A 27368-nucleotide genomic window follows, 5' to 3' on the forward strand; every position below is an offset into this window, starting at 1 on the left:
GAATATATTGGTTTTATGTATTTGGTTACACGGATAAGCTAGAAAGTATCCAGCCTCTCCTTCCAGTTAACCTAAGCCAGACTCTAGTGAATAGTACCTTCTCCTCCTACTCTTTGGACGTAGCGTATCTATCCCACTGATGACCTAAGACATAAATGAAACATAAATCACAATGAAAGAAAGCACTGCTAACTGGTTTTATCAGTTCTATAAAATGGCTGAGGTTGTGCACAGCATAATTCCTTTCCACTTCTCTAAAATGTCATCTAGCCTATTAAAAAAAACTTTGAACCTCCCTAAGCCGCGATATAGATTTTAACAATAATCTTTAGGAAAAGAAATTGATAGTCATCAACTCTGGCACAGCTCACACAAATGGCATTGAAGAGTGAGCTGTTGTCAGAAATAAAGCTGAAGATTTAAGGAGTTCCTGGTTGGTGCTTGAGCAGTGGATCTTTTTCTTGGATTCCAGAGTAGAACATGGCCTTTGCACGGTTGAGGAAGACATTCAGGCCTTTGCCTTTGACCACGATCCCAGTACTATTTTCTATCAGGTTGTATTCCTTGTGTTTTCTGAAAACAATGTGGTAGATTAAAAAAAGATCTCCAGCTGGAATATGTTACTTTCTACAATCTTTTACATGCCAAGTGTAAAAGGGTTAATTCCATTTAATCCAACCCACAGCTTCTAAAACACTGCTGTCTTATGAAAGTATAGTTATTGTCCCTTGTTCATGCAAGAAGTGTGCCTGCCTACTATAATGTGTGATTATGTGTTAAACATTAAGCTGACACAATTTTGTTAAGTTACTGATGTCTGGTAGCATTTTTAGGATTAAAGGAAAACCACAGCAAAATTAATAGTCTAGTTTGGTATTCATCATTCAATGAAGATTTTCCTCCCCTATGCAGAATGTTTACAAACAAAAAGGGGAAATGGCCCATTTATGCAGAAATATGCAATTTAGTTTTGACAATATACTATAGTGATTTCAAGTATTAAAAGCAGAAACTTACTTGTATACCCAAAGGGTGATCACAGTGACAAATATGGCTAAGCAACCAACGGCAACCAGGACACCATTTGCCATTCTTGAAGGGGAAGCTGGGCCTTAGGACAGAAGCAAGACCGTATTAGTGACATCTTCCACATAGGGGACATGCTGCTTGTAATGCAATTAAATAAATGAGGAAAGGAGCTATCAGAAGATATATGGCTCCCTCTGGGTTTTCAGTAATCTTTTCCATTAAATAATACATAGTCTTTGGGTCAGCTTATCTTCCATTTAGAGAATGAGTTAGCATGTCCGGAACACTGTGTTAAGGGCACAGAAGAGACATATCATGTCCTGGAGACACCTGCTCAGGTATCAGCTGACCCAGGAGCACCCACATGGTGAAGGGCTCCATGACCCTCTTGGCCACCCCTCTGGCCTCATCTCCCACTGTCTGCCTTTCAGTTGTACTAAAAATCCTGGGAGTTGCCTATTCTCCCCTGCTCTTTCAAATCTCCAGGCCCTCTGCTGGGAATATCCTTCCCTGACTCATTTTAAGTGTTCAGCTCCGTGGGAACCACAAAGCAGGGATTACGTCTTCTCTGTATTCCCGGAAACCAGCAAATTAACTAGTTTCGTCACGGCTGCCCAAGTGTAACTGGAGTTTATCTATTTTTTCTCCATCCTCTCTGCTACTACTTCAGTCTCAGCCACTAGCCTTCTCCCCTGAGAGGACCTCTTGTCTACCTGCTTCCACTCCTACCTTCCGATGATCCTTGCTTCACTCGGTAGTCAGAATGATCCTTAAAAGCATCAATCAGGTCATGCTTCTAACCTGCTGGTGACTACCCTTATGCACAGAATAAAACTCAAATCCTACCAGTGGTCTATAATGATTGAAATGAACTGCTCATTCCTGAAATTCAGGCTTCAGTTCAGAGGAGGACCTTCACAAGCAGATGCTGCAGGCTGGGTAGGACTTTCATTGGCCTCCCAATCTAGAGAGCCAACCTCTTCCCCTCTCTCCCATGCTCATCACACTCTGTGCTCCAACCTGGTTCTACCTTCTCCACAGTGTTGTTATTTTATTTGTTGTCTCTTCCCACTCATAAAAACAGGGACCTTCTTCACCTTGCTCCCCACGCTGTCTAGAACTCTGTTTCTCATGCCTGGAGCTCTGTTGGGCATGGAGTAGATGCTCAACGAATATTTGTTGAAAGAATTGCAGGTGCTTCATGGAATCAATGAGTAAAAGTCATTTCTGCTAAAAGTTCATGGGTTTGCTTTTGACCAAAGATCTATTTCTGAAATTCTGACTTTGAAACCCAAGCCATCAAGTTACAATTCTTCCTGGATTAAACGCTCTCTTTCTGAGCTTCCTTTATTTGGATTTTGAGACGGCTCAGATGATCTAAAGTTATCACTCACTGCAAGAAGAATTAAAGGAAAGCAAATATCTAAACATCTAATCTAGATAAGAGAGCAGTGATTTGCCAGCACTGAGGAAGCTTCGTAGAATAGGTTATGACCCTAAAAGACTTAAAAACATCCCACACCAGCACAAGATGAGTAACCACAGCAACTTCGGGAGGTGACAGCTCTGAAACCCTGAGCTCAGCTCCCTCCGTTCCAGGGTCCCCGGCCCACCTCCTCCCTCCCTCCATCCCTCCCATCGGGGGGCCACAGAGCAGGCCCCACTAGAGGAAGCAGGGCACCTTTACAGCCTTGTTTTGTTTTAAAATCTGTACCTTCAATCTCACCAACTATAAGCCCTAATACAAATAATTATATGTATGGTTACTTAAGCTTTTCTTTCAAGAGGTTAAAGCTGCCTTTTATAAAGTTAATGAGTAAATCTATGTTTTAGTACATTTTACCTTATGAGATAGGCTCCAAATCCAAAGGAGTTCTTTGTGAGTTAGTTATTAGACTATACCTGACAATACTCAGATTAAGCAGCAAAATAAGTGCTGTAATGTGTGCACAAATTTCATCTTTCATTCCAGCAAATGAAAATTTCTCAATGAAATTCTTTAATCCACTTTGCTAGCATTTCACCTCTCGAAGCACTAGGGAGGCAAAGGGTAGATTTGCTGGTGAACATCTGAGGACTAGATAAGTTGGTTACTGTTTCAGTGTTATGCTTGGTAGACTTTGGGAAGGAAAAAAAGAGGATACATGATAAGCTAGAAATGAGCCAGGAGTCCACCTGGTTTCTCGTTTCTCTTCTTGGCTTCATTTGTTTGCCTAGGGGGATCCTAATGACAACAGGATACCAGTATCCCCATTTTTATAATTTAATTGGAGAACATTGTTGTTTTTTGATGTTAGGCTTTATACTTTTCCCTTGAAATATAAATCTCTTCGAGTATGCAGTGATCATATCCCATTATTACTGGTCCATGATCACAGCTGATTTTATTCATCAAAAGACTTATCTTTGGTCATTATTTCATTGGGTCTCTCTCTCTCATCGCTTCCCTAAGTAGGATTTGCTGTTGGACTTTAATGCCAGCTTTCAAATCCATATTAATGCTAGTTCAGTGATTTTTGCACTGAAATAAAGTTGACATTGATAGTGAACCCTGAATGGCTTCAGTATAGGACACACAACTGTACCTACAATATGAAACCTTTGTTAAACTGTAAAACAAAACTTACCTCTTGCAGGGATAGAGACAAGGGTGCTTGTGAGGGCCAGACTTGTATTATCTCCCAGAGTGAGGTTCATACAGTACGTCCCAGACCCACTGAAGGCTCTTCTCACGGTCAGCAAACACTCATGACCCATGTCCTCACCTACAGGGTCGCAGACTGTGTCATACGTGATCTGGCAGGTAGGGTCAGAAACCACGGTACAGACCTCTGTTGGCATCCTGAGAGCACAAGTAGCACCAAGGGAGGGAGATGTAGTATCAGTTTCGAAGAGACAATCATAATCATTATCTGTCTATAAAATTGACTAGAAATTCCACTTGAATTCCACTAGAATTAACTTGAATTTCACTTTACTCTTTTATTCTTGCATATGATGTAGAATATCAAACTGTTTGATATCAAATTGTCACATATAATTTACTCTTAAACAAACCTGGGTATGAGCTACTGTTTCCCCTGTTTCCTTAGAAAGATGTGGCCCTGGGAGTTGGGAAGGAAGAAATTATGACCCCTCCAAGGCAGGGGACTGGAGGAAACTGTGTAAAGCCCAAGTCATTCCTCCATGCCTGGGCTCCCTAGAATACCTGCAGGTGCAGGTGGCTTAGGTGTGCAGCAAAGATACTATTAAATGCCAGAGCCGGCCCCCTGGGTCCCTGAAGATGGGACAGCAGCAATGGCTGCTTATGCAGTATTTACTACATGCAAGACACGAAGTTGTAGATGTATGACATGGTCTTGTCTATCTCTCTCAATGACCTGATGAGGAAAGTAAGATTAGCTTAGTGTAGCAGGTGACAAACCAGCTGGGGGAGGGGAGATGACCCTGAGGTCACACAAGCAGTTAGGGGTGGAGTTGGGATTAAAATAAACAAGGTGTGACAACCACAAGGCAATGTGGCTATGAAGTATTACTGTTTGACTTTCTAGTGGACCTCCTGGATGGAGAGACCACACTCTGAGGCTGGCTCTGCTGAGGTGTGGGTGGCATGGAGGACATGCTCTCTCATCAGCTGGCCTCATTCCTTCATCAGGTTTTTCTCAATTTTCTGTCATCATCATCCTTCTCCTCTCCCCAAGCTGGAAAGCTTCTATAGCTATCCTTTTTTTTCTCTCTCTCTCTCTCTTTTTTTTTTTTAATTTTTATTTATTTTAGTCACAGAGAGAGAGAGAGAGGCAGAGACATAGGCAGAGGGAGAAGCAGGCTCCATGCACCGGGAGCCCGACGTGGGATTCGATCCCGGGTCTCCAGGATCGCGCCCTGGGCCAAAGGCAGGCGCCAAACCGCTGCACCACCCAGGGATCCCCTATAGCTATCCTTTTAATCAATAAGGCCACATTTTTATAACATCTCATTCTATTGATTAATTTATACATTTACACATACACATTTTAACTACTTAATTTATAATTTACTTGTAAATTTGTGAATGCTTTAGCCTTTTTAGTTAATGTTGTATTTATATGTTAATTAACTTATATTTAGTCTATTATATAGTTCAAACCATAGGAAGTAAAATAGAATACATTAGAAAAAACTTTGTAAAGTTTAGAGATACAGGATTATTGGGCATGGCTATTAATTAATACTAGGACATGGCTGTTCCACACTGGCTTCCCATCACTTGGAGGGACCTCAGGGAGCCTAAGTGTTAGGCTCTGAGCCAGACCATAGCCTGTGAACCATGCTCTGCAGGTACCTGCCATCAATGGGGGCAAATTCTGGAATCACTGTATGCCTCAGTGGACCTATTTCTAAAATGAGAAGACTCAGGATTGGGTAAGGTTTCAATATGAGAACATATGTAAAATGTTAAGAACATAGTAAGGGTTCAATCAATAATTATTATTCAATCTCATCAGAAGTTTAAAGGTAATAAGCATTGTTCAATCTAGCAAAACAAGTGTGCCTTCAGAGCACCTCACAGGGCCCTTTCCTTGTTGTGGCTGACTGATGAACCAGGAATCTAAATCAACTTCGAAGGGGGAGATGGTGTTAAGGCCTTTGCTCAGACCTTAACCCATTCCTCTGACTGACATGTACTCACATCCCTTGGCAGGTCACAACAAAATCCATCAGGGAGTTGTCAGGCTGTGGCACTGGCATCAGAACATCTGTCATCTGGATGATGTTAACCTCCAGAATTCCCTCTAACAAAACAACCCCCACAGGAAAACACATCAAAATACAATAGAATCTAAACCAAACCATTCCTTAATAAATCAGAAAGCCACACAAAACAGAGACATGGCCTTCCCGCTCTTCCATGGGAAGACTCAGCCCTTGGTCTCAGGCCTCTGCAGACTTCTCTCAGCCCCAGGGTGCACAGCTGGGGATTTAGCTCCCATCTCCAGAACCAGGATGCCCAGGTTGGGCTTTGGCCCCTACCTGTCTTCTCTGTGGGTGCCCATGAGCAGTGCCCATAATACAGAGCCATCTATGGAAGCCCTGTTCAATTCTCTTTCTTACACATAAGAAATGTGACTCTGTGAAATCAGCTAGATAAAGAAAATGAAGGTTGTGGGAACTTGCTGCTTGCCTTCCTTCAGAGTTCTGGAATGCACAGTGTGGGGGACCTAGGCTTCAGGCAGGCTCCTTAGTACATGGGCCTCACATTGGACTCATTTCTACCAGTCTAAGGAAGACTGGTGTGGGCCAGTGGGAATCTAGAAACTGATGGAATCAGCTTGTACCCTTGTGGCATCACCCTGAACAGAGTGGGTGCCCCTGCCCCTGCCCCTCCAGAGTCAATAGAGTGAAAGGGTGGCCCCAGGGAGATTCTAACACCCTTCCCCTGCTGCTCTTACCTACAATTGTGATGGTGGCTTTAAAGTAGCCGTATCTGTTAATAAGGCAGGTTATACCAGAGGTCTTCCTCAGCTCCAGGGGGTTGTCACCAGCAGATGCTGGAGTTGGAATAACAAGATGTTAGATTAGTTGCTGAGAACGTAAAAGATGCACATAATGCCTAATAACCCCAAATCTAAACAGATACATGATAACCAAAAATCTAATCATCCCCCTGCCCTTTAGAAAAACATCAAGAGTTCCATACAATTAAATTACTGCAGGGACTCCTGGGTGGCTCAATGGTAGAGCGTCTGCCTTTGGCTCAGGTACTGATCCCTGGGTCTGGGGACTGAGTCCTGCATCAGGCTCCCTGTGGGGAGCCTGCTTCTCCCTCTGCCTATGTCTCTGTGTCTTTCTGTCTCTCATGACTAAATAAATAAAATCTTAAAAATACTGCAGAAATCTGAACTAAATATGTTCTGATTCATAGAGATGTGAGAGCTAGGAGGCATAATTGTTAAATTATGTAAGTAAACACAATCCTGTATCTTCCTTAAACAGAGGAATCAAATGAAAGGTAGAAGCCCTGTTAAAATGTGTGTTATAATCATGATGAAATCAAGCAGGCCAGGATAGATTAGATCCTATTTCAATTTTTGAGCCAAGTATTCGAGCCTCAAATTCCAGGTCTCTTGGTTTTGGCTGTTTGAGACCACAGGTATATCATTTAACCTCTCCTTGCCTCAATTTGCTCATCTGTAAGACATAACTAATACCAATTGCCCTACTAAGGTTGAACTATGAAATTTAAATGAAATAAGATCTGTAAAACCTGCTTCTCATGCCTGCCACATAGGAAATCCTTAATAAATAGCAGTTCCCTTGTCCAAAGACAGAATATCTATATCTTAATAGCTGAACAGAAATCTATCACATTCATAGATACATAATTTCAGATGTGAAGATTGGTGCATAAGAGATTAAGAAGCAAGCAACATGAAAAAAGGCAGTTCTTGGGATCCCTGGGTGGTGCAGCGGTTTAGCGCCTGCCTTTGGCCCGGGGTGCGATCCTGGAGACCCGGGATCGAATCCCACATCGGGCTCCTGGTGCATGGAGCCTGCTTCTCCCTCTGCCTGTGTCTCTGCCTCTCTCTCTCTCTGTGTGACTATCATAAATAAATTAAAAAAAAAAAAAAAGGCAGTTCTTTTGTTTGGGTGTCTCATGGCTCCAAAGCTTATATTCTAAACGTCTTGCAGTTATTGAGGGGCTGAGGTGCAGGGAAGGAAAGGAGTGAATATCAGATACTTTTGAAAATAACTCATTGAATATGATTAGGGCAAATAATTTAATTATTAGTTATTCTATTATTAGTTACAATTGTAAAAGCTCTAATTAAGGTGCTGATGTTTCTTTAATAAAAGAAAAAACTGGAAAGAAAATACAATGTTGAAAATTTCAAAAAGCATGAAAATGGATGCAGTTTAGGGGAAGGACATCGAAACTTCATTAAGAGCCGTGACTCTAACATCATGACATGTGGGAGGGAAGCCAATTGGGAGATTTCTCCAGGGCTTCTCTGAGTCTTTAGTGGGGGGATGGATGTGCCCAGGACTCTCCTTTGTTTGGAGGGGCTTCTCTGCGTGATTCTCTGAGCTTCTCTAGAAACAAGTGCTGCATCACACTCTTTGGAAAACAGTGCTTGGGGTAAAGCCCAGAGAGGTTCTGATGCCATTAGAGATTCAAATATCCCTGGAGTTTCAGGGTGGTCCTTTGGAAATTATCGGACAATCATTCATTCCATCCTGAGGCCTGATGTGCTCTAGAGCCATTAATAGGTACTTTCTGTGCTGGGTAGTAAAGATGACTGGATCCCTTAATGGGGAGAATTCATCAAGTTAGAACATGGAATCATGACCCTAGCATCTTTTAAAATAAAATTTCTTTTGAAAAATGAACAAATGATATAAGTTAAGGATTTTACCTTTAGAAGAATGCTTATAAAAATGATTATGGAGTTTTGTAGATGTATCTATTAAGTCCAAATCCCTGTATCTTAAGTGAAGGTACAATTAAAGGACTAATGGAAGAAAAACTAACACCTGGGAAGACAGATGGGAAAGAAGGTGAACCTCAGACTTCATTCATGGTTTATGTCCCTGTTACCCAGAGAACGGTGTCATGACGTGTATTTTAGCATAAACTCTCTCTGTGAATTATACTGATCAGCCTCAGTCTTAACAAAGGTTGTTCTCTGCAGATTTACTCTGAAAGCTAAGACTTTACTCACAAAAGTCTGAAAGCTAAGACTTTCACTGTTAGCTAAGGAAAGTGAATTCAGGCACACCTGTCTGCCCTATGATGTAATCAGTTTCCTGAGTCATCTCTTCAACCCTGGTTCTGTCTCACCCATGTGGTTGCATTTGGTTTCTATTTAGTGGCTGTGCTTTCTTATGAAGACACTTAGCAAAAACAAAGAGAACCTAATTCAAATTATAATCTATGCCTTTGATAGGATCCACATCGCTGAAAATACTCCCGCTTAGGAGTTCAAATGACTTTCATCTCCTCCAGTCCCATTAATTATTCCCATCCCTCCTGTCCTCAACTCTCACAGTTACTATAAAGCATTTTGGGGTTGATTATGGTCGATCTAACAACACTTTTAGATAAAGTGAGGCAGCTTTCCTTCACTAGAAAACATAACTCATAAAGTTACTATCTAATATCTTATGATATAATCTATGGAAATAATTAAAAAAATTGAAATACCTTTCACTGACGTTTTAAGATTTTATTTACTTATTCATGATAGACATAGAGAGAGGGGGAGGGGCAGAGACACAGGTAGAGAAGCAGGCTCCATGCCCAGAGCCTGACGTGGGACTCAATCCCGGGACTCCAGGATCATGCCCTGGGCCAAAGGCAGGCGTTAAACCGCTGAGCCACCCAGGGATCCCCCCTCCCTTTCACTGACTTAAAAAATGTTTTTATACATGCTATGATATAAATACATTCTAAGAAAAATAAGCTAGCTTAATAAAAATGCAATTTAAAATAGGCTACTGATAGAATAAATGAACATTAAACTCCTTACCACTTAGGAATTTCTAGACAGTTCTAGATATTACAGACATCTGCAATTTATTTTGAATTTTACACCTCGTCTCCTTATGTCTAAAGAAGACCATCAATACTTATAGAAAAAATTCTCTTACAGAAATACCAGAATGAAGCTACACAATTAGAATTGTTCGGTGCAGTTATATTTGTAACTGGAATTAGGAATAACTTAACCATCAAAAAAAGAATGGTTAAATTATACATCTGTACATACCACGTTACTTACTAAATTTATACATACTATGAAATGCTATGGAGCCACTGAAAAAAGTGAGTTAGATTTATATGTACTGACAAGAGAAAGATGTCCATGATGTGTTAAGTGAAGAAAAGCAAATCATAGAACCATATACATAGCATGAGCTCACGCACTTAAATATTAAAACAAAATGCCTATGTATATTTATAGAATATATTTGTAAATGCATAGAAAAAGATGGAAAGAAAAGCTTCCAACTATTAACAAGGTTAAACTCTTGCAAGGAGAATGTGAATAGGGACTTTCATTTTTATTCTAGACTTCTCTATTTGAATTTTTATTTAGGAATATACATTAATTTTGTAATTTAAAACATTTCAGAAAAGAATGAATCAAAATTACCAATAATTAATGGTGTCTTGATTTAGACATGTCCTATTTGATGAGATCTAATTTTATTAATAACATACTGTTATAACTATTACCTATAACAGGTTTTGGTAAAAACAAGAATTGCAACAAGTCTGGACATCACGGTGGAGTATTTCCTCTGGGCTTGGTGATGGCGCCCTCTTGTGACCAGTGGAGAATGTATCTGTTACCATCCCCTCTGCACTGAAGTGCTAAGATGTACTCCTGGCGCAGTGGGGTAGAGTAGGGCATTAGAGGGAATCTAACACTTTCCAAGGTAGACTCTTAAGAACTTCTTGAATGGCTTCATATACTGTTAGAGTGTGGGATTTAATTCATTATTCCTTATATATCCAGAACAATTTTAATGTCTGAAGCTGAGAAATACTCTCAAGGTACATTCTTTTTTTTTTTTTTTAAAGATTTTATTTATTTATGATAGACATATATATATATAGAGAGAGAGAGAGGGAGAGAGAGGCAGAGACACAGGCAGAGGGAGAAGCGGGCTCCACCCAGGGAGCCTGATGCGGGACTCGATCCTGGGACTCCAGGATCATGCCCCTGGCCAAAGGCAGGCGCCAAACCGCTGAGCCACCCAGGGATCCCTCAAGGTACATTCTTTCTTGGGCCGTTTGGAAATTGCTTTCCAAATTGGTTGTGTTTTCATGGGACACGAGGTAGATGTGGGCAGGGAGGAGAATGAAGATGGGGAAAAATGTGGGAGGGGGAAGAAAGAAAGTGGGGATGGCCTGAATGTTTATAAGGGGCCAAGGTGTGTTTTCATAGCTAGAAGAAATGAGAAAGAAACAGAAATGTGACAGGCCAGACAGGGACAGCATCTGTACACATAACAAGGACCAATGCAAATGAGGAAGATCAAAGAACTGCACCTAAGTCACAAAACTACTTGCAAAATAACTTTAAACAGACTCTCCTTTCTGCCATATTCAGGTATAGAATGGAATCACTACAGTCTCTCTCACAATCCTTTACACTAGGGATCTAATTATGTAACATATATTAGAACCTTTTTTTTTTTTTTTTTTTTTTTAGCTCTTAAGGAACCTCCATCAAAGATCACCTGGAAAGCACTTACATAAAGAAGTGGGTTTTGGAGGTGTGGGTGAAGGTGAAGGACAAGGTCCAGGCACTGAAGCTTGCACAGTGAGGTTAAGGCTGAAGGTTCCATTGAGCACATATGTGTGATTCAAAGTTGGAGCGTTGGAAACAAACAGACCGGTATTATCGCCGAAGTTCCACTTGTAGTAAATGGCTGACTCATTGAGGAAGTGACTAGGGTCGTGAATCAGGACGTTGAACATAATGGGGAGATCCCTGAGGAAGGTTTCATCGGATAAATTCCGATCATTCTTCTGGTACATAGTCACAAATACAGGAATGTGATCTAAAAGATATACAAAACCAAAAGAACACGTGATTGCTTGATTTTTAAGTGGATGACTTCAATAATGCTTTTAGGTTAAAAAAATTAAAATGAGGGATAACTCAGCATCATTTTCCCTTCTCCTATGTAAGTTTTCTAGTGTTTTTCCAAGTTATTCTGGAAACACAGATGGAGCACCATATAATTAAACATATAAGCTAGGGAATATGAATTGTAACTGAGCCCAGATCACTTGGTTCTGACTCTTTCTTAATCCACTAACAGCACCAGAACTAACAGCCTCACCATCAGTTACCTTAGAATTCACACCACTCACCTGTTACCACGTACACATCTTTCACTTTTGCGATGGGGACATATGCATGTCGGTGTCTTCTGTAAACAATTACTTCCATGAGATGAGGGCCAAGTGTCACATTGGCTGTGTTTACAGAAACTCTTGCTGAACCCCGTCCTAATTTCTGCAAATACTGACCTTTGAGAGGATGGAAATTTTTAGTTATTGGCCACATTATGTGATCATTAGAGGAAGTTGTTGTTTCTTTTTGACTAGTGATTGCCACTTAGAAAGTGCTCTGGAAAAGGAAAAACAGGATGGGGATGCGGTCCTGGCTGCTTCAGAAAGGAAGATGGTACTCATTTGATGTAAAACCTTATATACAAACCCACAGTTACATAAATATAATTGTATATAGTTGGTTAAAATGAAAAGAGCTGTTTAGTGGGATAATACTGCTAGTCCCTAGTTTACAAATAAAAAATGTTTATAAATAAGAGGTCAGGCACTTGAAATACATGTGTTTCAGAGAAAACTCATGCAATGTAATGGTGAGGTATCCAAAGGAGTTAAAATCTATCCAAAGATGTACTTTATTGTTGTAACAATACTACTATTTCAGCTATATAATTAAACAATTTCTTTCTTTCTTTTGGACTAGGATCCTCCGTTTACTAATAGAAATATATAAAAAAACACAGTAAGTGATAAAAAAAAAGGTCAGGGTATGGTAGGTGTAAAAAGTAATGCAGTAGTTCTATAAAGACATTTCTAGGACATTCTTGACTCACTCTTTTTCCTTCTCCAGCCCTAACCTAAATCTGACTACCACTGGCTAGATGAAGAAAGTAATTCCTCTCTCTTAAGGCCTAAGGATTTTTCTAATCCTATTGAGGGGCCCCGCATAGATGTGTGATTGGAATGACAGGGATGGTAAGACGAAGGCTTGCGGGGATGTTTAAAGACCATGTTTATTAAATGGTCAAAGGTATCAGAAAAACACACTAATCTTCTCAGGGATATGTGACTTGGAATCCCCTTTACCTTGAGATGCAGAGGTGGTTCGGTTGGAGGTTGGAGGGGAAAGATGTGTCACTAGTCAGGGGACTAGTCAGGGGACTAGTGACACATGGGGAAAATGTTAGTGCTGGCATCGAGGACCACAGAAGCAACTATTTGTTGAAGGAGAATATCTGTTTACTCTGAGACTTCAGAATGTGGAAATTCAAAACAGTCGAGTTAGAAAAGCAGCAATTTCTGGGCTGAAAGCTGATTTTAATAGACATCTTGACTAAAAAGAGCCAAAGAGAGACTGGAATGTTGGTGAGCATACATGACTCCATGCAAATGGTCAGCTCAAGGAAATGATGGCATCTGGGGAGTTGACTGACAGAGCCATAAAGGCAAAGAAACAAAGTCAGCCTTCACTCACGACTTAACTAGATGGTCATAATATTTGATCTATATTTTGTGCTTTGTTAAACTGATGTGTATTGTTAATATGTTGTTTTGACTTATAAATGAGTTAATGGAACAGAGAAACTTCCTCTGATTTATAAAAAAAGACAAAAACATGTAGAAGTTTGGAGCCTGCATGATTATAGTAGCAATTTTCACACATTCATAGCCAGGTGGCACCTGGTGACATTTTTAAGAACTTAGCATCTTTGGTAAGTTATAACCTAAACTTGCTCCTCCTAAAAATAATCATTTCACCAATAATAAAACAAAAGTGGAGACCATTTGTGGTTTAAAAAAAAAAAAAGAAGATAGGCTTTGTCAAAGAATAGTGGTTAGAGGGATCCTTGGGTGGTGCAGCGGTTTGGCGCCTGCCTTTGGCCCAGGGCGCGATCCTGGAAACCCAGGATCGAATCCCACATCAGACTCCCAGTGCATGGAGCCTGCTTATCCCTCTGCCTATGTCTCTGCCTCTCTCTCTCTCTCTCTCTGTGACTATCATAAATAAATAAAAATTGAAAAAAAATTAAAAAAAAAAGAATAGTGGTTAGATTGTTATGTCTACACAGGGAATATTATACAGTCATTAAAATAATGTACATAAAGAATTTTAATGATATACTCAAATGCTCATGATATTCAACAAAAACGTGTATACATTCTAATCTTTTTTTTTTTTTAAAGTTTTTTTTAAAGATTGTATTTATTTACTCATGAAAGACACAGAGAAAGGGAGAGAGAGAGGCAGAGACACAGGCAGAGGGAGAAGCAGGCTCCATGCAGGGAGCCCGATGTGGGACTCGATCCTGGGTCTCCAGGATCACACCCTGGGCTGAAGGCGGTGCAAACTGCTGAGCCACCCGGGCTGCCCTATACACTCTAATATTAACCCAGAAGTACTAGCGAAAAAAAAAATCCATCATGTTAATAATGATAATCTCTGGGTGTTAATTATGGGTGACTTATTTTTCATTGGTACTTTCTGCATTTTCTAAATTTCCTACAAAGAATATAACTTTCTTTCTTAAAAAATCTTTTGACAACAAAAAATTAAAGAAAAAAATTAAATGCCCATCTGTGTGCCAAACAACTATTCCTATTTTCTCATGTTACTGTTTTAGACAGAAAGAAATTGAAAAGTTTTCTTTTTCTTTTTCTTTTTTTTTTTTTTTTAGTTTTAGTTTTCTTTTTAAAAAGAAAACTGAATCCATTTTTTACCTTCTTTTAATTCTTTGGTGTCCTAAAGATTTGCCAAAGCTACAACAAGATTTTCTTTTCATTCCTTCCCCTGTACCCTAGGTAAGGAAAGTTAATTGAGTAACTGTTGTTAAACTCTTGATGTTAGCATTCTTGATTATAGAATAAGAAAAGAGAACAAAATTAACAATTTAAGGGCAAGTAAAGAAGAAGCTAAAGGAGTTTTGTAAAAAGTCCAACCAAGTGTGCGAAAGACGTAGACAAAATTGCATCTCTTCCATCCAGGGTGGTGAGGGAAAGGTTTTCCATCAGGGAACACATCATGATGGTGTTCGTTGGTACCATTTCCCCAGCTGCCTTCCTCTGTCCAATTGTAAACATACAGGTCAGGCGATGGACCAGTATCTAGACAGAGAAAGAAACAACCCAGGCTTGTCATCTGGGCTCAGAATGCTCAACGCTCATCATTGAATTAAACATCTTTTTATATTTTTCAATAAATATAAATATAGTTGAACAACTAAAACCTTAATTTTCAGAATTCATCCAGTGGTATATATTTTTGGCATGTCCGTTTTCTGCCTATAGGTTATATTTCTGTAAAAATTTCATATAAAGCAATTATTCAGAAAGATTCATTCTAGAGATACCACAATATATTTATTTTTAATATTGGATCTCCACATCACAACTGTATTCAAACTGAGGGATACTTAATCTTTTTACATTGATACTGCTATCTGTAGGTTTTTTTTTTTTTTCACCTGAGTCATTTGGTATCAATCAACTCAGTGGTTCTTTATGTGGTGATAAATATTATATAAAAATTTTCCTAAGTTCACAGGGACTTCTTCATATAAAAATGCTCAGAGGGCTAAAGTGTTATTTAAAACATTCATAAGAATTAGCATTTTTAGAAAAAAGAAAAATTACTACTAATAATAAACAATACTTTAAAAATATCAAACCCTTTTTATACAGAATCTAATGTTTTCTCCTAGTAGGAAGATGATGAATTAATAAGAAATGAATGCATCAACAGTTTAACAGAAGTTCTAAGTAATAAAATCCCATCATAAGTGCATCTACCAGTCTTGTCACTGATTGAAGAATCTCAGTAATTAGCTCAGAGTTTTTGAGAATGTGCAGTTCTCAAAATAATTTCTCTTGATGCATTTGTGTTCATTTGTGCTCTTTAACATGTACAAAGAGCTTACCTACTTTAAAAGCAAAGCAAAACCAAAACATACACGTCTTTGCATTTGCACTAGCCACACACATTTGCTTAAACGATACCTGTATATAGAAATTAATCTGACCAGATTTCTGTCAAATTGGCTATTGTTTGAGTAGCCAAAAGAATTCCAAGTAATCAGACCAAAATCTGAGAATCAACAAGGTATTCTCTGGCTAATCAACTAGATACTAAGAAAAAGCTGAGCATGGCAATGTAACTCTTGAAGAAAGTTCCAAGTGGAAAGCCACCAGTTTGCTCAAGCGGATTTGGCTAATGTTGATGTAGGAACTGGGTAGAGCAACATCTCCCTGTCACCCAATTTGAGGCGGGGGCGACATAGGATGACAGCACCTTGCATTTACGGAATTACCTGAGAGCCTTCAGGTTCATGAGATGGGGCTCCAGTAGTTAGGAGGACTAGACTGTTCCATGAATAACATTCCTTACCATTTCCGCAGTTCTTCTCATAGACTATGTTGCCACTGACATCTTCCCTTTGGCATCTGGGGAATACCAGGTCTACCACAAATGTGATCGTTGAGCCCACAAGAGCTGGTGAATCACTGGTGAGAATCGCCCGCACATGGCCTCCTAACACATAGAAAAGTATAATTTAGGGACACCTGGGTGGCTCAGCGATTGAGTGTCTGCCTTTGGCTCAGGTCTTGATCCCAGAGACCCAGGATCGAGTCCTGAATTGGGCTCCCTGCAAGGAGCCTGCTTCTCCCTCTGCCTGTGTCTCTGCCTCTCTCTCTCTCCGTGTCTCTCATGAATAAATAAATAAAATCTTAAAAAAAAAAGTACAAGTTAATGATCAAGTATCTTTTTCCTTTCACTGGTAAATAAACAAAGTAGAGTTAAACCCACTAATAAGGACCAGAGCTTCCCTATGCCTTTTTTTTTTTTTTTTTTAAAGTAAGCCCTATGCCCAGTGTGGGGCTTGAACTCATGATCTGGATATCAAGAATTGCCTGCTCTACTAACTGAGCCAGTCAAGTGTCCTCCCATTCTTATGCCTCTTAACAATAAATTATCTTCTGGATTATTTTCCTAACTTTTGCTTTCAGAGTACAACATTCTAGAAGGCACACACACACAAAGTCAGATCAATTAAAGAATTCTCTGACCATAGAAAGGACATTTACTTAGAATTTTTAAAATGTGCTCAATTGGATTGAGAAAACAAGTATTAAGGGTCTGTATTTGTTTAGACTCAAAATCAATGACTCAAGGACTCATTCTTTAATTTGAATGGAAAGATACTCACTTTCTGATAAACCACACTTTTGAGATGGTCAAAACTGCTCTAGCATCTCAGATCTTCTGAAGAGGACCATTCCCACATGATGGAAAGAGGTTTGAGCGTAAAATCTGTGTGCTCTCTAAAATCTTCTAAGAACTACAAACTTGTCCATTTCTAAAGGGATTAAACCTTTGTGTATGTGACTTAGTGACAATACTGAGATAAGAAAAGATTGCCCAATCCATGTGCCTCCCACTTGGTAACTAGAGTCCTGTCATTCACAGAAGCAACGTAAGCCAGGGGATCTCCAAGTCTACAACCACGAAACTAAATTAAATAGAAAATAACAGTTGTTTGGCTCGAATAATTGATTTACCTTTCCAAGAGTTTTTCCACCTTGAGTCTCCCTTCTTCCACACTGGATACAGTTCTTCATTCCAGTCATTTTCATCTGAAGACCAACCAGTTAGTTGGTTGTGCTCCCTCAGATAACCAGAAATTCTTTCATTGCTCAGCACATCGTGAAATTCTATATCAATATTTGAAAAACAAATTATTATTTTTTTTTGAAAAACAAATTATTTTGTCTACCCCATTCTTCATTTACCACTTACCTAACAATATTTACAGCAACTTCTCATTTCATAAGGTTGGAAAGTCATACTTAATATTTCCAATATGTCAAACAGAGGTTTTTATTTTAAAGTCTACTGGAAAGAGCTTAAATCCAACTCTTTAGACCCTCTTTATGTACTTTAAATGAGTCAAGGGTTGGGGGGGGGCGGGGTGGTACAGGGAGTTAAGCATCCGACTCTTGGTTTTGGCTCAGGTCCTCATCTCAGGATTGTGAGATCGAGCCCCACATTGTGCTCTGCACTCAGTGCAGAATCTGCCTGAGACTGTCTTTTCCTTTCTCTTTGTCCCCTCCCCCGTCTCATGCTTGCTTTCTCTCCCTAAAATAAATGAGTCAAGGAAAAATTTTAAAAGTTGGTATTTCTTAGCCATTATTTGCTTTCTCAATACATATTCTCTGAATATTTGGACTTGATATGCTATCATTAGGAAAACGCTGATGCCATTGATATTCAGATCAGGTTTGGCATCTTTTCCCCTCTTACCTGTTCTCTTGGCTAAAAGAATGCCAGGCTCAGGAATGCCTCCGGGTTTCCTAGAGACGCATACCAGTACTAGAGAACCCACTGTTAAACAATCTAACTTTTTTACGGCCCAGTATATGGCTTGACTTGGTGAATGCTCCCTATGTACCGTGTAATCTACAGGTTTTAATTTTTTTTTTAACATCATTTATATTAAGAGCTGGTTGATAATGTTTTGAGACTTCCACCTTCCTGATTTTTTCTTTTTTTTTTTTTCCTTCCTGATTTTCTATTTGTTACTTCAATTATTGAGAGAGGAATGTTGGCATCTTCAATTATAATTATGAATTTGCCAATTTCTTCTTTTAGTTCTGTCAGTTTTTGCTTCATGTATATTGAAGCTCTGTTTAGAATTGCTGAGTCTTCACAAATTAATCCTCTTACCATTAGGAATTGACCTTTATCTCTGTAATATTCTTTATTCTGAAGAATACTTTGATAATAATGCTTAGTGGTTAATTAGTACAATCTCTTTTCATCCTATTTTTAAAAAAATTGTATTTATTTATTCATGAGAGACAGAGAGAGAGAGAGCGAGAGCGAGAGGGAGTCAGAGACACAGGCAGAGGGAGAAGCAGGTTCCATGCAGGGAGCCCGACATGGGACTCGATCCCAGGTCTCCAGGATCACACCCTGGGCTGCAGGCAGGCGCTAAACCGCTGAGCCACCCAGGGATCCCAATCCTATTATTTTTAATGGAAATATATTTTTATATTTAAATAGGTTTCGGGTACACAGCATACCTTTCATTTGGAGTATTTAGGTAACTTACATTTATTTTTTAAATTTTATTTAAATTCAATTAATTAACATATATTGTATTACTAGTTTCAGAGGTAGAGGTCAGTGATTCATCAGTCTTATATAATACTCAGTGCTGGGATCCCTGAGTGACTCAGCGGTTTAGCACCGCCTTCGGCCCAGGGCGTGGTCCTGGAGTCCTGGGATCGAGGCCCACATCGAGCTTCCTGCATGGAGCGTGCTTCTCCCTCTGCCTGTGTCTCTGCCTCTCTTTCTCCCTCTGTGAATTATTTATTCTCATGAATAATTAAATAAAATCTTAAAAAAAAAAAAAAAGTAACACCCAGTACTCATTATATATCATGGTCACTATCATGTGCCCTCCTTAATGCCCATCACCCAGTTACCCTATCTCTCCACTTACCTCCCCTTCAGCGATCCTTGGTTTGTTTCCTATGATTAAGAGTCTCTTATGGGGGCAGCCCCGGTGGTGCAGTGGTTTAGTGCTGCCTGCAGCCCAGGGCATGATCCTGGGGACCCTGGATCGAGTCCCACTTCAGGCTCTCAGCATGGAGCCTGCTTCTCCCTCTGCCTGTGTCTCTGCCTCTCTCTCTCTCTCTCTGCATCTCTATGAATAAATAAAATCTTAAAAAAAAAATTAAAAAAAAACCTTAAAAAAAAAAGAGTCTCTTATGGGGTCATTTACTTTTAATGTATTTATTGATATTGTGGGATTTAAGCCTACCATCTTATTTTTCTATTTGTCCCATCTGTTCTTTATGTCTTTTTCTTCTTTTCCTGTACTTTGTGGGTTTTTTTTGGAATCCATTTTATCTCCACTTCTGGCTCATCAGCTGTATCTTTTTGTTTTGTGGGTTTGCTCCAGGGTTAATAAAATTCTAGTTCTTTTGAAATTCTTTTTAATCTCAAGTGTTTGGGACACCTGGGTGGCTCAGCGGTTCAGCGCCTGCCTTCAACTCAGGGCGTGATCCTGGGATCTGGGATCGAGTCCTGCATCGGGCTCCCTGCATGGAGCCTACTTCTCCCTCTGCCTATGTCTCTGCCTCTCTCTCTGTTTCTCATGAATAAATCTTAAAAAAATAAAAATAATCTCAAGTTGTTGTCTTTCTACCTTGCCCGACAACTCCAATGGTCACTTGGTCTCTCCTTTGAGGATTGCAGCAGACTGGTTGGCTGCCTGCCTAATAGCCATTTCCAGGCTGCACCCCTACTTTTTTCTTTCCCTTATTTTAGAGCTTCTACTATACCAGTTCAAAATTCCAAAGACTCAGTTTCCTAGCTTTCCTTAGAGTATGGGCAGGAGCAAAGGATTAGAATCTGGCTAATCAGAACTGAGAGGAAGTCCTCTGAGGGCATCTGGGAAAGTTTTCCTCCTCTCATAAAAAAATTTAAAAAGAACAAACTCCATTTTTGTTCACATCATAATTGATTTTGGAGATAGTAAGGTAGTAATGTGATGCTCAGAACTGTGACAGCCATACATAACCATGAAGACACAAATCTAAAAAAGCAAGCCAACACACCAAGGATGTCAGAGAGGAAGGACACACACACAAAAAAAGTTCTTGGTGTTATCGAGTTCTTGCTCTAGTCTGGCCTGCCTCTGGACTGGTTAAATTACAAGCGTCTTGCTCAACCTTTCTGAGTATTCTGTTACAGCGAAAAGCTCAATTGTCTGTAACCCATAGCCATCCCCTAATCATACAGTATCATAAACTGTTCTCTCATCAATTCATATGCTCTTGTGTCATCTGGATCCATAAAGCCAGAAATATTGTCTTCTCAAATACTGGAAGAGGACTTCCACAGGTGTGGTATTTAGTAGGTGCTCAGAGAACCCATTTTGAATGGATGCTACTAACCTCTATCTTTTATTTCTCCTTTTTGTTAGGAAGAGGGAAAAGCCTGTTATTTCCTTCTTATAAGGGAGACAGAATGGAAAAGAATATTGAAATGAATATTGAACAATCCAGATGTCCTACAATGGGTGAATGTTACAAAACTTGGTTTCTGGTCTTGATTTTGTTACTAAGCAGGCTGTGTTGATCAACCTCAGGCCATGTCTTCTCTGGCCCTCCAAATCAGACAAAAACCAGATAAAACAAAAACAAAATGTCTTATGACTCTGGGAGATTGTTTTTATTTGGAAAACTAAGTGAGGGCAATAAATTTAAGTTTATCAATACATTTTTTTCCAATAAGTTTATAACCCGATATTTATTCAAGTTAAGTCATGGAGTGGTAAAATATTCAATCTGGAATGAACTAACATTATTTCAAATCACTTCATTTTAGAGATGAGGAAATTTAAGCCGAGAGAGGTGACAGGATTCACTCAGGTCACCTTTAATAGAGTGGAAATGAAGATTCACATTTTTTGATTCCCAGGACTGACTTTCCCCCCCACTGTTCCAAAGAGTCTTCCTCTTCCTCAGATCCTGAGAGAAAGTCAGTGTTTCCAGAACCAATCAAAACACAGGTTTCTCCTCTGATTTTAAATGTCAGAAATCCAGGAAAAATACAAACTTGAATAGTGACAAGGAATAGATACATGGGTCCATGGAACAGAATAGAGAATGTAGAAACAGACCCATCAATATACCCTACTGATTTTTGACAGAGATACAAAAACAACCCAGTGGAGTTTCAAAAGATAGCTTTTCAACAAATGGTGCTGTGAGAAAGTAAAATTATAGGAGAAATTTTCAGGCTTGAGGCTAGGCAAGAATTCTTTGACTTGACCCTGCAGACATGATAAATTAGATCTCATTAAAATGAAAAACTTTTGCTCTGTGAAATAGCATGTGAAGATGAAAAGGCAGATTACAAAATGGGAGAGAATATTTGCAAACCACTTTGCCTGTAACCGACTGCTATCCAGAATATATAAAGAATTTTCAAAACTCAACATTAAAAAACAATCCAATTAGAAAATGGACAAAAGACCTGAACAAACATTACACTGAAGAGGATATACAAATGGCAAAGAGACACATGAAATGATGTCTAGTATCATTAGGCAGTAGGGAAATGCACATTAAAACCACAATGGGATATCACTCTACACCTATCAGAATGGCTAAATAAAAAAATAGTGATGCATCAAATGTAGGCAAGAATGTGAAGACCGTGGATCACTCATACATTGCTGGTGGAAACATAAAATGGCACAGCTACTCTGAGAAATAGTTTGGCAGTTTCTTATAAAACTAAATATGTAAGTAACACACAACCAAAAAACTGTACTGTTGGGTATTTGTCCCAAAGAAATGGAAATATGGTCACCAAAAAACCTGTACATGAATGTTCATAGCAACTTTATTCATAGTGGCGAACTGGAACAATCCAGCTGTCTTACAATGGGTGAATGTTTAGACAAACTGTGGTATATCCATACTGTGGAACGCTACCTCGTGATAAAAAAGAACTATTGATAGATGCAACAACTTCAATAATTTATGTTGAGTAAAAAAAAGCCAATGCCCCTAAGTTACATACTATAATGTTTCTATCATAATATCTTAAAGCGAGAATAAAATGCAGAATGGATTACTGGTTGCCAGGGCAGGAGGTGAGGTGGAGAAGGGAAGTTGGTTTGGCTACAAAAGGGTATGAGGGACCCTTGTAGTGATGGAACTGTTTGGTATTTTGACTGTATCAGTGTCAATGTCCTGGCTGTGATACTGAGCAATAGTTTTACAAGATGTTACCGTTGGGAGAAACTGGATAAGGTATCCAGAGGAATCTCTTTGCAGATTTCTATTTCTTAAAAACTTTGCATTATTTCTTAGAACTGCAAGTGAATCTATAATGACCTCAAAAAGTTGAGTTAGGGATCCCTGGGTGGCGCAGCGGTTTGGCGCCTGCCTTTGGCCCAGGGCGCGATCCTGGAGACCCGGGATCGAATCCCACATCAGGCTCCCGGTGCATGGAGCCTGCTTCTCCCTCTGCCTGTGTCTCTGCCTCCCTCTCTCTCTCTGTGTGACTATCATAAATAAATAAAAAAATTAAAAAAAATGTAAAAAAAAAAAAAAAAAGTTGAGTTAAAAAATAGAACAAGGGATGCCTAGGTGGCTTAGCAGTTGAGCATTTGCCTTTGGCTCAGGGCCTGAGCCCAGAGTCCCAGGATCGAGTCCCACATCGGGCTGCCTGCATGGAGCCTACTTCTCCCTCTGCCTCTCTCTGTGTCTCTCTCATGAATAAATAAACAAGATCTTAAAAAAAAAAAAAAAAAGAACAAAACACACTGAAGAGTAAGTGCGTTTTAAAAGAAAAAAAAAAGTGTGTAGGGGAGGGGAGGTTGAAAGTGAAGGAAAGTGGAATCACACCCAGCACCACTGCAGCTTTTCTCTCTCCACTCTAGAATCTCTGCTCTGTCCACCAGCAAAGAGGTGGTGGCCAGGTTGTTAACTACTTCGTCAACACCTGCTCTTGCCTCCTTTTTACCAGGCCTATGATTGGAAAGTGGCAAGGAATCCCTTGGTGTTTGATGCAATGGTAAATTCTAGAGTTAGGAGTCTCTCATGGTTTGTCTTCCTCTCTAATTTTTCCCCACTCAGTTTCTGCTTCCCCCCTTCCTTTATGATCTGTTTCACTATTTCTTATATTCCAGATATGAGTGAACCATGTGATATTTGTCTTTCTCCGATTGACCTATTTCACTCAGCATGATACCCTCCAGTTCCATCCATGAGGATGTAAATGGTAGGTAACTCTAGGAAACAAAGGGTTGCAGGAGGTGCGTGGTGGGATGGGGTGACTGGGTGACAGGCATTAAGGAGGGCATATGATGTGATGAGCACTGGGTGTTATATGTTGGCAAATTGAATTTAAATTTTAAAAAAATGGTAAATTCTACCCATCCTTATTTTTTCTGAACAGAATATTTAGTCTGGGGCAGGAGAAGACAGGAATGCTAGGTTTCATTACCTTTTGCCTAATAGGTTGGGACTCCTTTCAAACTGAGAGCCAGCATTTAACCTCAGGCTAATCTGTTTCACTGAGCAAAGCAAATTAGTACGGGTGGGAAGAAGGCTAGCATTAGGCACAGGGTCCCACTGACTGTCACTTCTCTGTCCCTCCAGCTCCCAGGACTGAAGACTCCAGGGGAATCTGTCCTGGGAGCTACCTGGAGGTGAGACGATTGCTACCCGGTAGGACTCCCACCCCAAGCCATCTTGTTTGCTGATCTCACAAGAACCCCCTTCACCCAGTTCTGCAAATGAGGAAGTGAAAGCTCAATGGTGTGAAGTTACTTGTGGTCCAGCCCGCAGGGAACCCAAGTTTGTCCAACTGCAGGAAGGACAGTAGTTGGCTTGCACTTTCTTCCTCTTCATAGCCGTGGAGCCTGGGGCAAGTCACTCGCCTTGTCTGTGGCTGGGATCCCCATCTGGGAAACATGAGCATCCCAGCGCTAGCATCCCAGGACTGTTCTGAGGCCACCAGATCCCAGGCCTAGCATCCTGCTGAAATCCTTGCATCTGGGCTCCCTCATCAAGCAGGTGGTGGCTTTTCCCCCATCCAGTCACAGGAGATGGCAGGAAAGGGGTCTCCAAGGACCCGCATGGTCCAAGGCTCAGGGCTCAGCCTCTGACCACTCTGCTCCTTACCCTTGCCCTTACCCTGGGGGCCTTGCAGCCCCCGTACTCCCCTCTCATGCCTCACCCCTGCCTGGCCCTCTCCAGTCTGGGGAAAACTCACCTGCTCTCTGGGGGTACCAGTGGTTCCCCTTCTTCCTCTCTCAACCCAGTACTCCTGCTGGGATGGCCCCCTACAAGGACAACCTATTTAAAGGAATTTTCCTTCCCACAAGGAGGAAGAGGAGAGAAAAGAGGGTTTGCACAGTGTAGATCATGTATCCAAGATTCTGCTCTTGAAGAAGTGGGCCCAGCAGGTGAAAAGCAACACCTGGGCTCTTGGTTTCCACACCCGTTAAATGAGGAGAGGACCACGTGCTCTACAAAGGTGGTGTGGGAACTACCTGAGAGATGTAAGCGCAGCAGCCAGTATAGTGATTGTACACGGTGACCCCTTCTCTACACCTATCGTCCCACCCCTGCACCATGGAGTTGTCTGACAAAAATTAAGACCCCTGAAGTTTTCATCCAGTGAATGTCCCTATTCTGTTGGAATGAAGTGGAATGGACCTTCTGGGTGATGTATAATTTACTTCTTTTTCCCACCATTGCCACCCATCCCCGGGACAGGACAAATGGGCCACAAAGTGCAGTGGGCCAAAACCCTACTTTGCATTCCAATCACAAGAGGGGTTTTTTTTCTTCCTTTCTTCATCTTCTTTTTTTTAAATTTAAGTAGGCTCCACATCCAGTGTGGAGCTCATCGTAAGGCTTGAACTCAGGACCCTGAGATCAAGACCTGAGCTGAGATGAAGAGTCAGACACTTAACCTACTAAGCTACTCAAGTGTCCTGCAAGAGCAGTTTTTTAAACAAGGAGGCTCCAACCCCACCTCCGAAGAGTCTGCTCTCAGTGATCTGGGCAACAGGCTTGTTAGAAAGTTCCCAGTCTTTAACGTGAGACTAGAATAGAGAGCCTGGGCTTTGGCTCTTCTCTCAGTAACCTCACTCAAGAGGCAGCAAGCTCCTGCAGGTCTGTGAAAGTCTCAACAGGACCAGCAACAGCTTCTGGGCCGGGATGTTTAGTGAACTTATCTCTAGATTTCGGGCCCCCTTTCACTCCAGCTCCCTCCACTACTGGATAGAAACTAGACGAAGCTTAGTGGGTGGCATTTGCTTTGTTCTCAGGCCAGAGACTGTTCCCCTCACATCTCCACCCTTCCAGTGTCTGGCAGGAGAGAAAGTAGCAATTGCAATGGGGAAAAAAGCTCCCTAAGAGAGGGGCTGCTGCATGGTTATTACTTTCCCAGAGCCTGAAGCCAAGAATGGAGCAGGGTTTGGGGTGCATTTTGCTATAGTTTCAGCATTCCCAAAGGTTTCCGAAGAAATGAGCAAGAAAGCTTCCCGAGGATCTTCATGAAGTTAAGTTTCTGGCTTAGACAAGGATACTTCAGACAACCCATCACTTCAGTGGACAAAGAATGGGTTAAAAGAGAAACTCCTTTACTCACTTATGGCGGCATCCAGGGGCAACCTCGCAGCCAGAAGCAGACATCCCAGGAAACAGTAGAGACATTCCATGCTGAATTCTCACAGACCCAGGCAATCAAGGCTTAACTTTTAACTCCTCTGGCTCCATCCACTAAGAACAACAGTGCTCCTCTGGCCTCTGCTGTGCCCCACTCCTTATTTTAATTAAATACAGGGGCGCCTCGGGGCAGATCATGTGATGGTATTAAGCAGTCTTGCCTGATCTGGTCTCTGGAGTTCAAGCTCTTACAACTCATGTGCTTCTGACTCACTCACTCTTAGCATCTATTTTTCTCTTTTTACAGGCGCACCGTTTCAATGTTGTGATTCCATATTTCTGGTTAAAGGGACTTCCTTTCCTATGGCCCCATTTTAATATCCTTCACCAAACAAGATTTCAATCTCCAACCTCATTGATTATCAACTTGCTGGGGCTCCTTTACGGATTCATTCACCTGGCTCATGATATGACATCACAGTGGGGCTTCCTCTGCTATAATTCAAATGACCAGCTCTTCCCGGTGCTAAAATGCTTGTAGGTTCCCTTCCCCCAGGAGGGGACACAGCTGGGGGAGGTAAGCTCTTCAATCACTTGAAATTGGACGGATGCATGGGTGGCTCAGCGGTTGAGCATCTGTCTTTGGGTCAGGATGTGATCCTGGAATCCCGGGATCAAGTCGCGTATTGGGCTCCCCGTAGGGAGCCTGCTTCTCCCTCTGCCTATTTCTCTGTGTGTGTCTCTCATGAATAAATAAAAAGCTTTTTAAAAAAAAATTGGAGATTCCATATAAGGATAATAGCCTACGTTGTGCCAGAAGGTGCTTGAAACACTTTTGTACTTTAAAAAGCCCACTTAGGACATCTGTGCAGATCCATAGAACTTTTGGAACAACCTGCAGAATTTCTGGTAGCTGCTCTCCGAGTACTCATTGTACCTCCCAAGGCCAATGGCATAAAACATACTGCATATTTATTTTATGTTACAGAAAGCGGGCATTAAATGTAAAAACAAGCTTGCCTGGAACAAATCATGTTTGGTAATAGAATGTGCAGAAAATGTGGCAACATGAACACTTGACAACATGTGATCTTTCTCTAAGTCACATCCACATGACCATCTTCAATACATAGAAAAGTCCTAGTTGGGGTGAGGGTAAAATTTGGGGTATTAATTTGTTTCGGTTGTTAACAAGGCATAGGAAAACATAGTCTGAGAAACTGAAGTCCACGAAGCAGGTGTAGCCAGCTCCCTACCCTAAGGCCACATGCAGCTCTTTAAAGCTCCTTTTACAGACCATGAAGCACATATGTAGAGAAAAAACAACACAAGGACCATATTCATGGCTGAAACA

General features: G+C 40.7%; 1 protein-coding gene across 1 annotated transcript; it reads right to left on the reverse strand.

Annotated features, from left to right (window-relative positions):
* Nucleotides 1-26228, reverse strand: GPNMB (glycoprotein nmb). The gene is made up of 11 exons (XM_077856537.1): nucleotides 25998-26228; nucleotides 17369-17521; nucleotides 16197-16340; nucleotides 14753-14917; nucleotides 11897-12055; nucleotides 11272-11580; nucleotides 6459-6557; nucleotides 5699-5801; nucleotides 3657-3871; nucleotides 1018-1111; nucleotides 1-573 (listed from the first exon to the last, which is right to left on the reverse strand). The coding sequence occupies exons 1-11, from the start codon at nucleotides 26065-26067 to the stop codon at nucleotides 420-422; spliced, it is 1665 nt and encodes a 554-aa protein (XP_077712663.1). The 5' UTR covers nucleotides 26068-26228; the 3' UTR covers nucleotides 1-419.
* Nucleotides 26229-27368: the final 1140 nt, after the last annotated feature.

Source organism: Canis aureus, chromosome 18 (assembly GCF_053574225.1).
Source record: "Canis aureus isolate CA01 chromosome 18, VMU_Caureus_v.1.0, whole genome shotgun sequence".
NCBI lineage: Eukaryota > Metazoa > Chordata > Mammalia > Carnivora > Canidae > Canis > Canis aureus.

What these genes read in the sequence shown, in the direction of transcription:
- GPNMB (XM_077856537.1), bottom strand. Translation starts at nt 26,067, where the DNA reads ATGGAATGTCTCTACTGTTTCCTGGGATGTCTGCTTCTGGCTGCGAGG. An exon ending in GCCCCTGGATGCCGCCATAA is followed by an intron (nt 17,522 to 25,997) that starts GTGAGTAAAGGA and finishes ATATTGATATAG; the next exon opens with AATTTCACGATGTGCTGAGC. An exon ending in GTGGAAAAACTCTTGGAAAG is followed by an intron (nt 16,341 to 17,368) that starts GTAAATCAATTA and finishes TCTATGTGTTAG; the next exon opens with GAGGCCATGTGCGGGCGATT.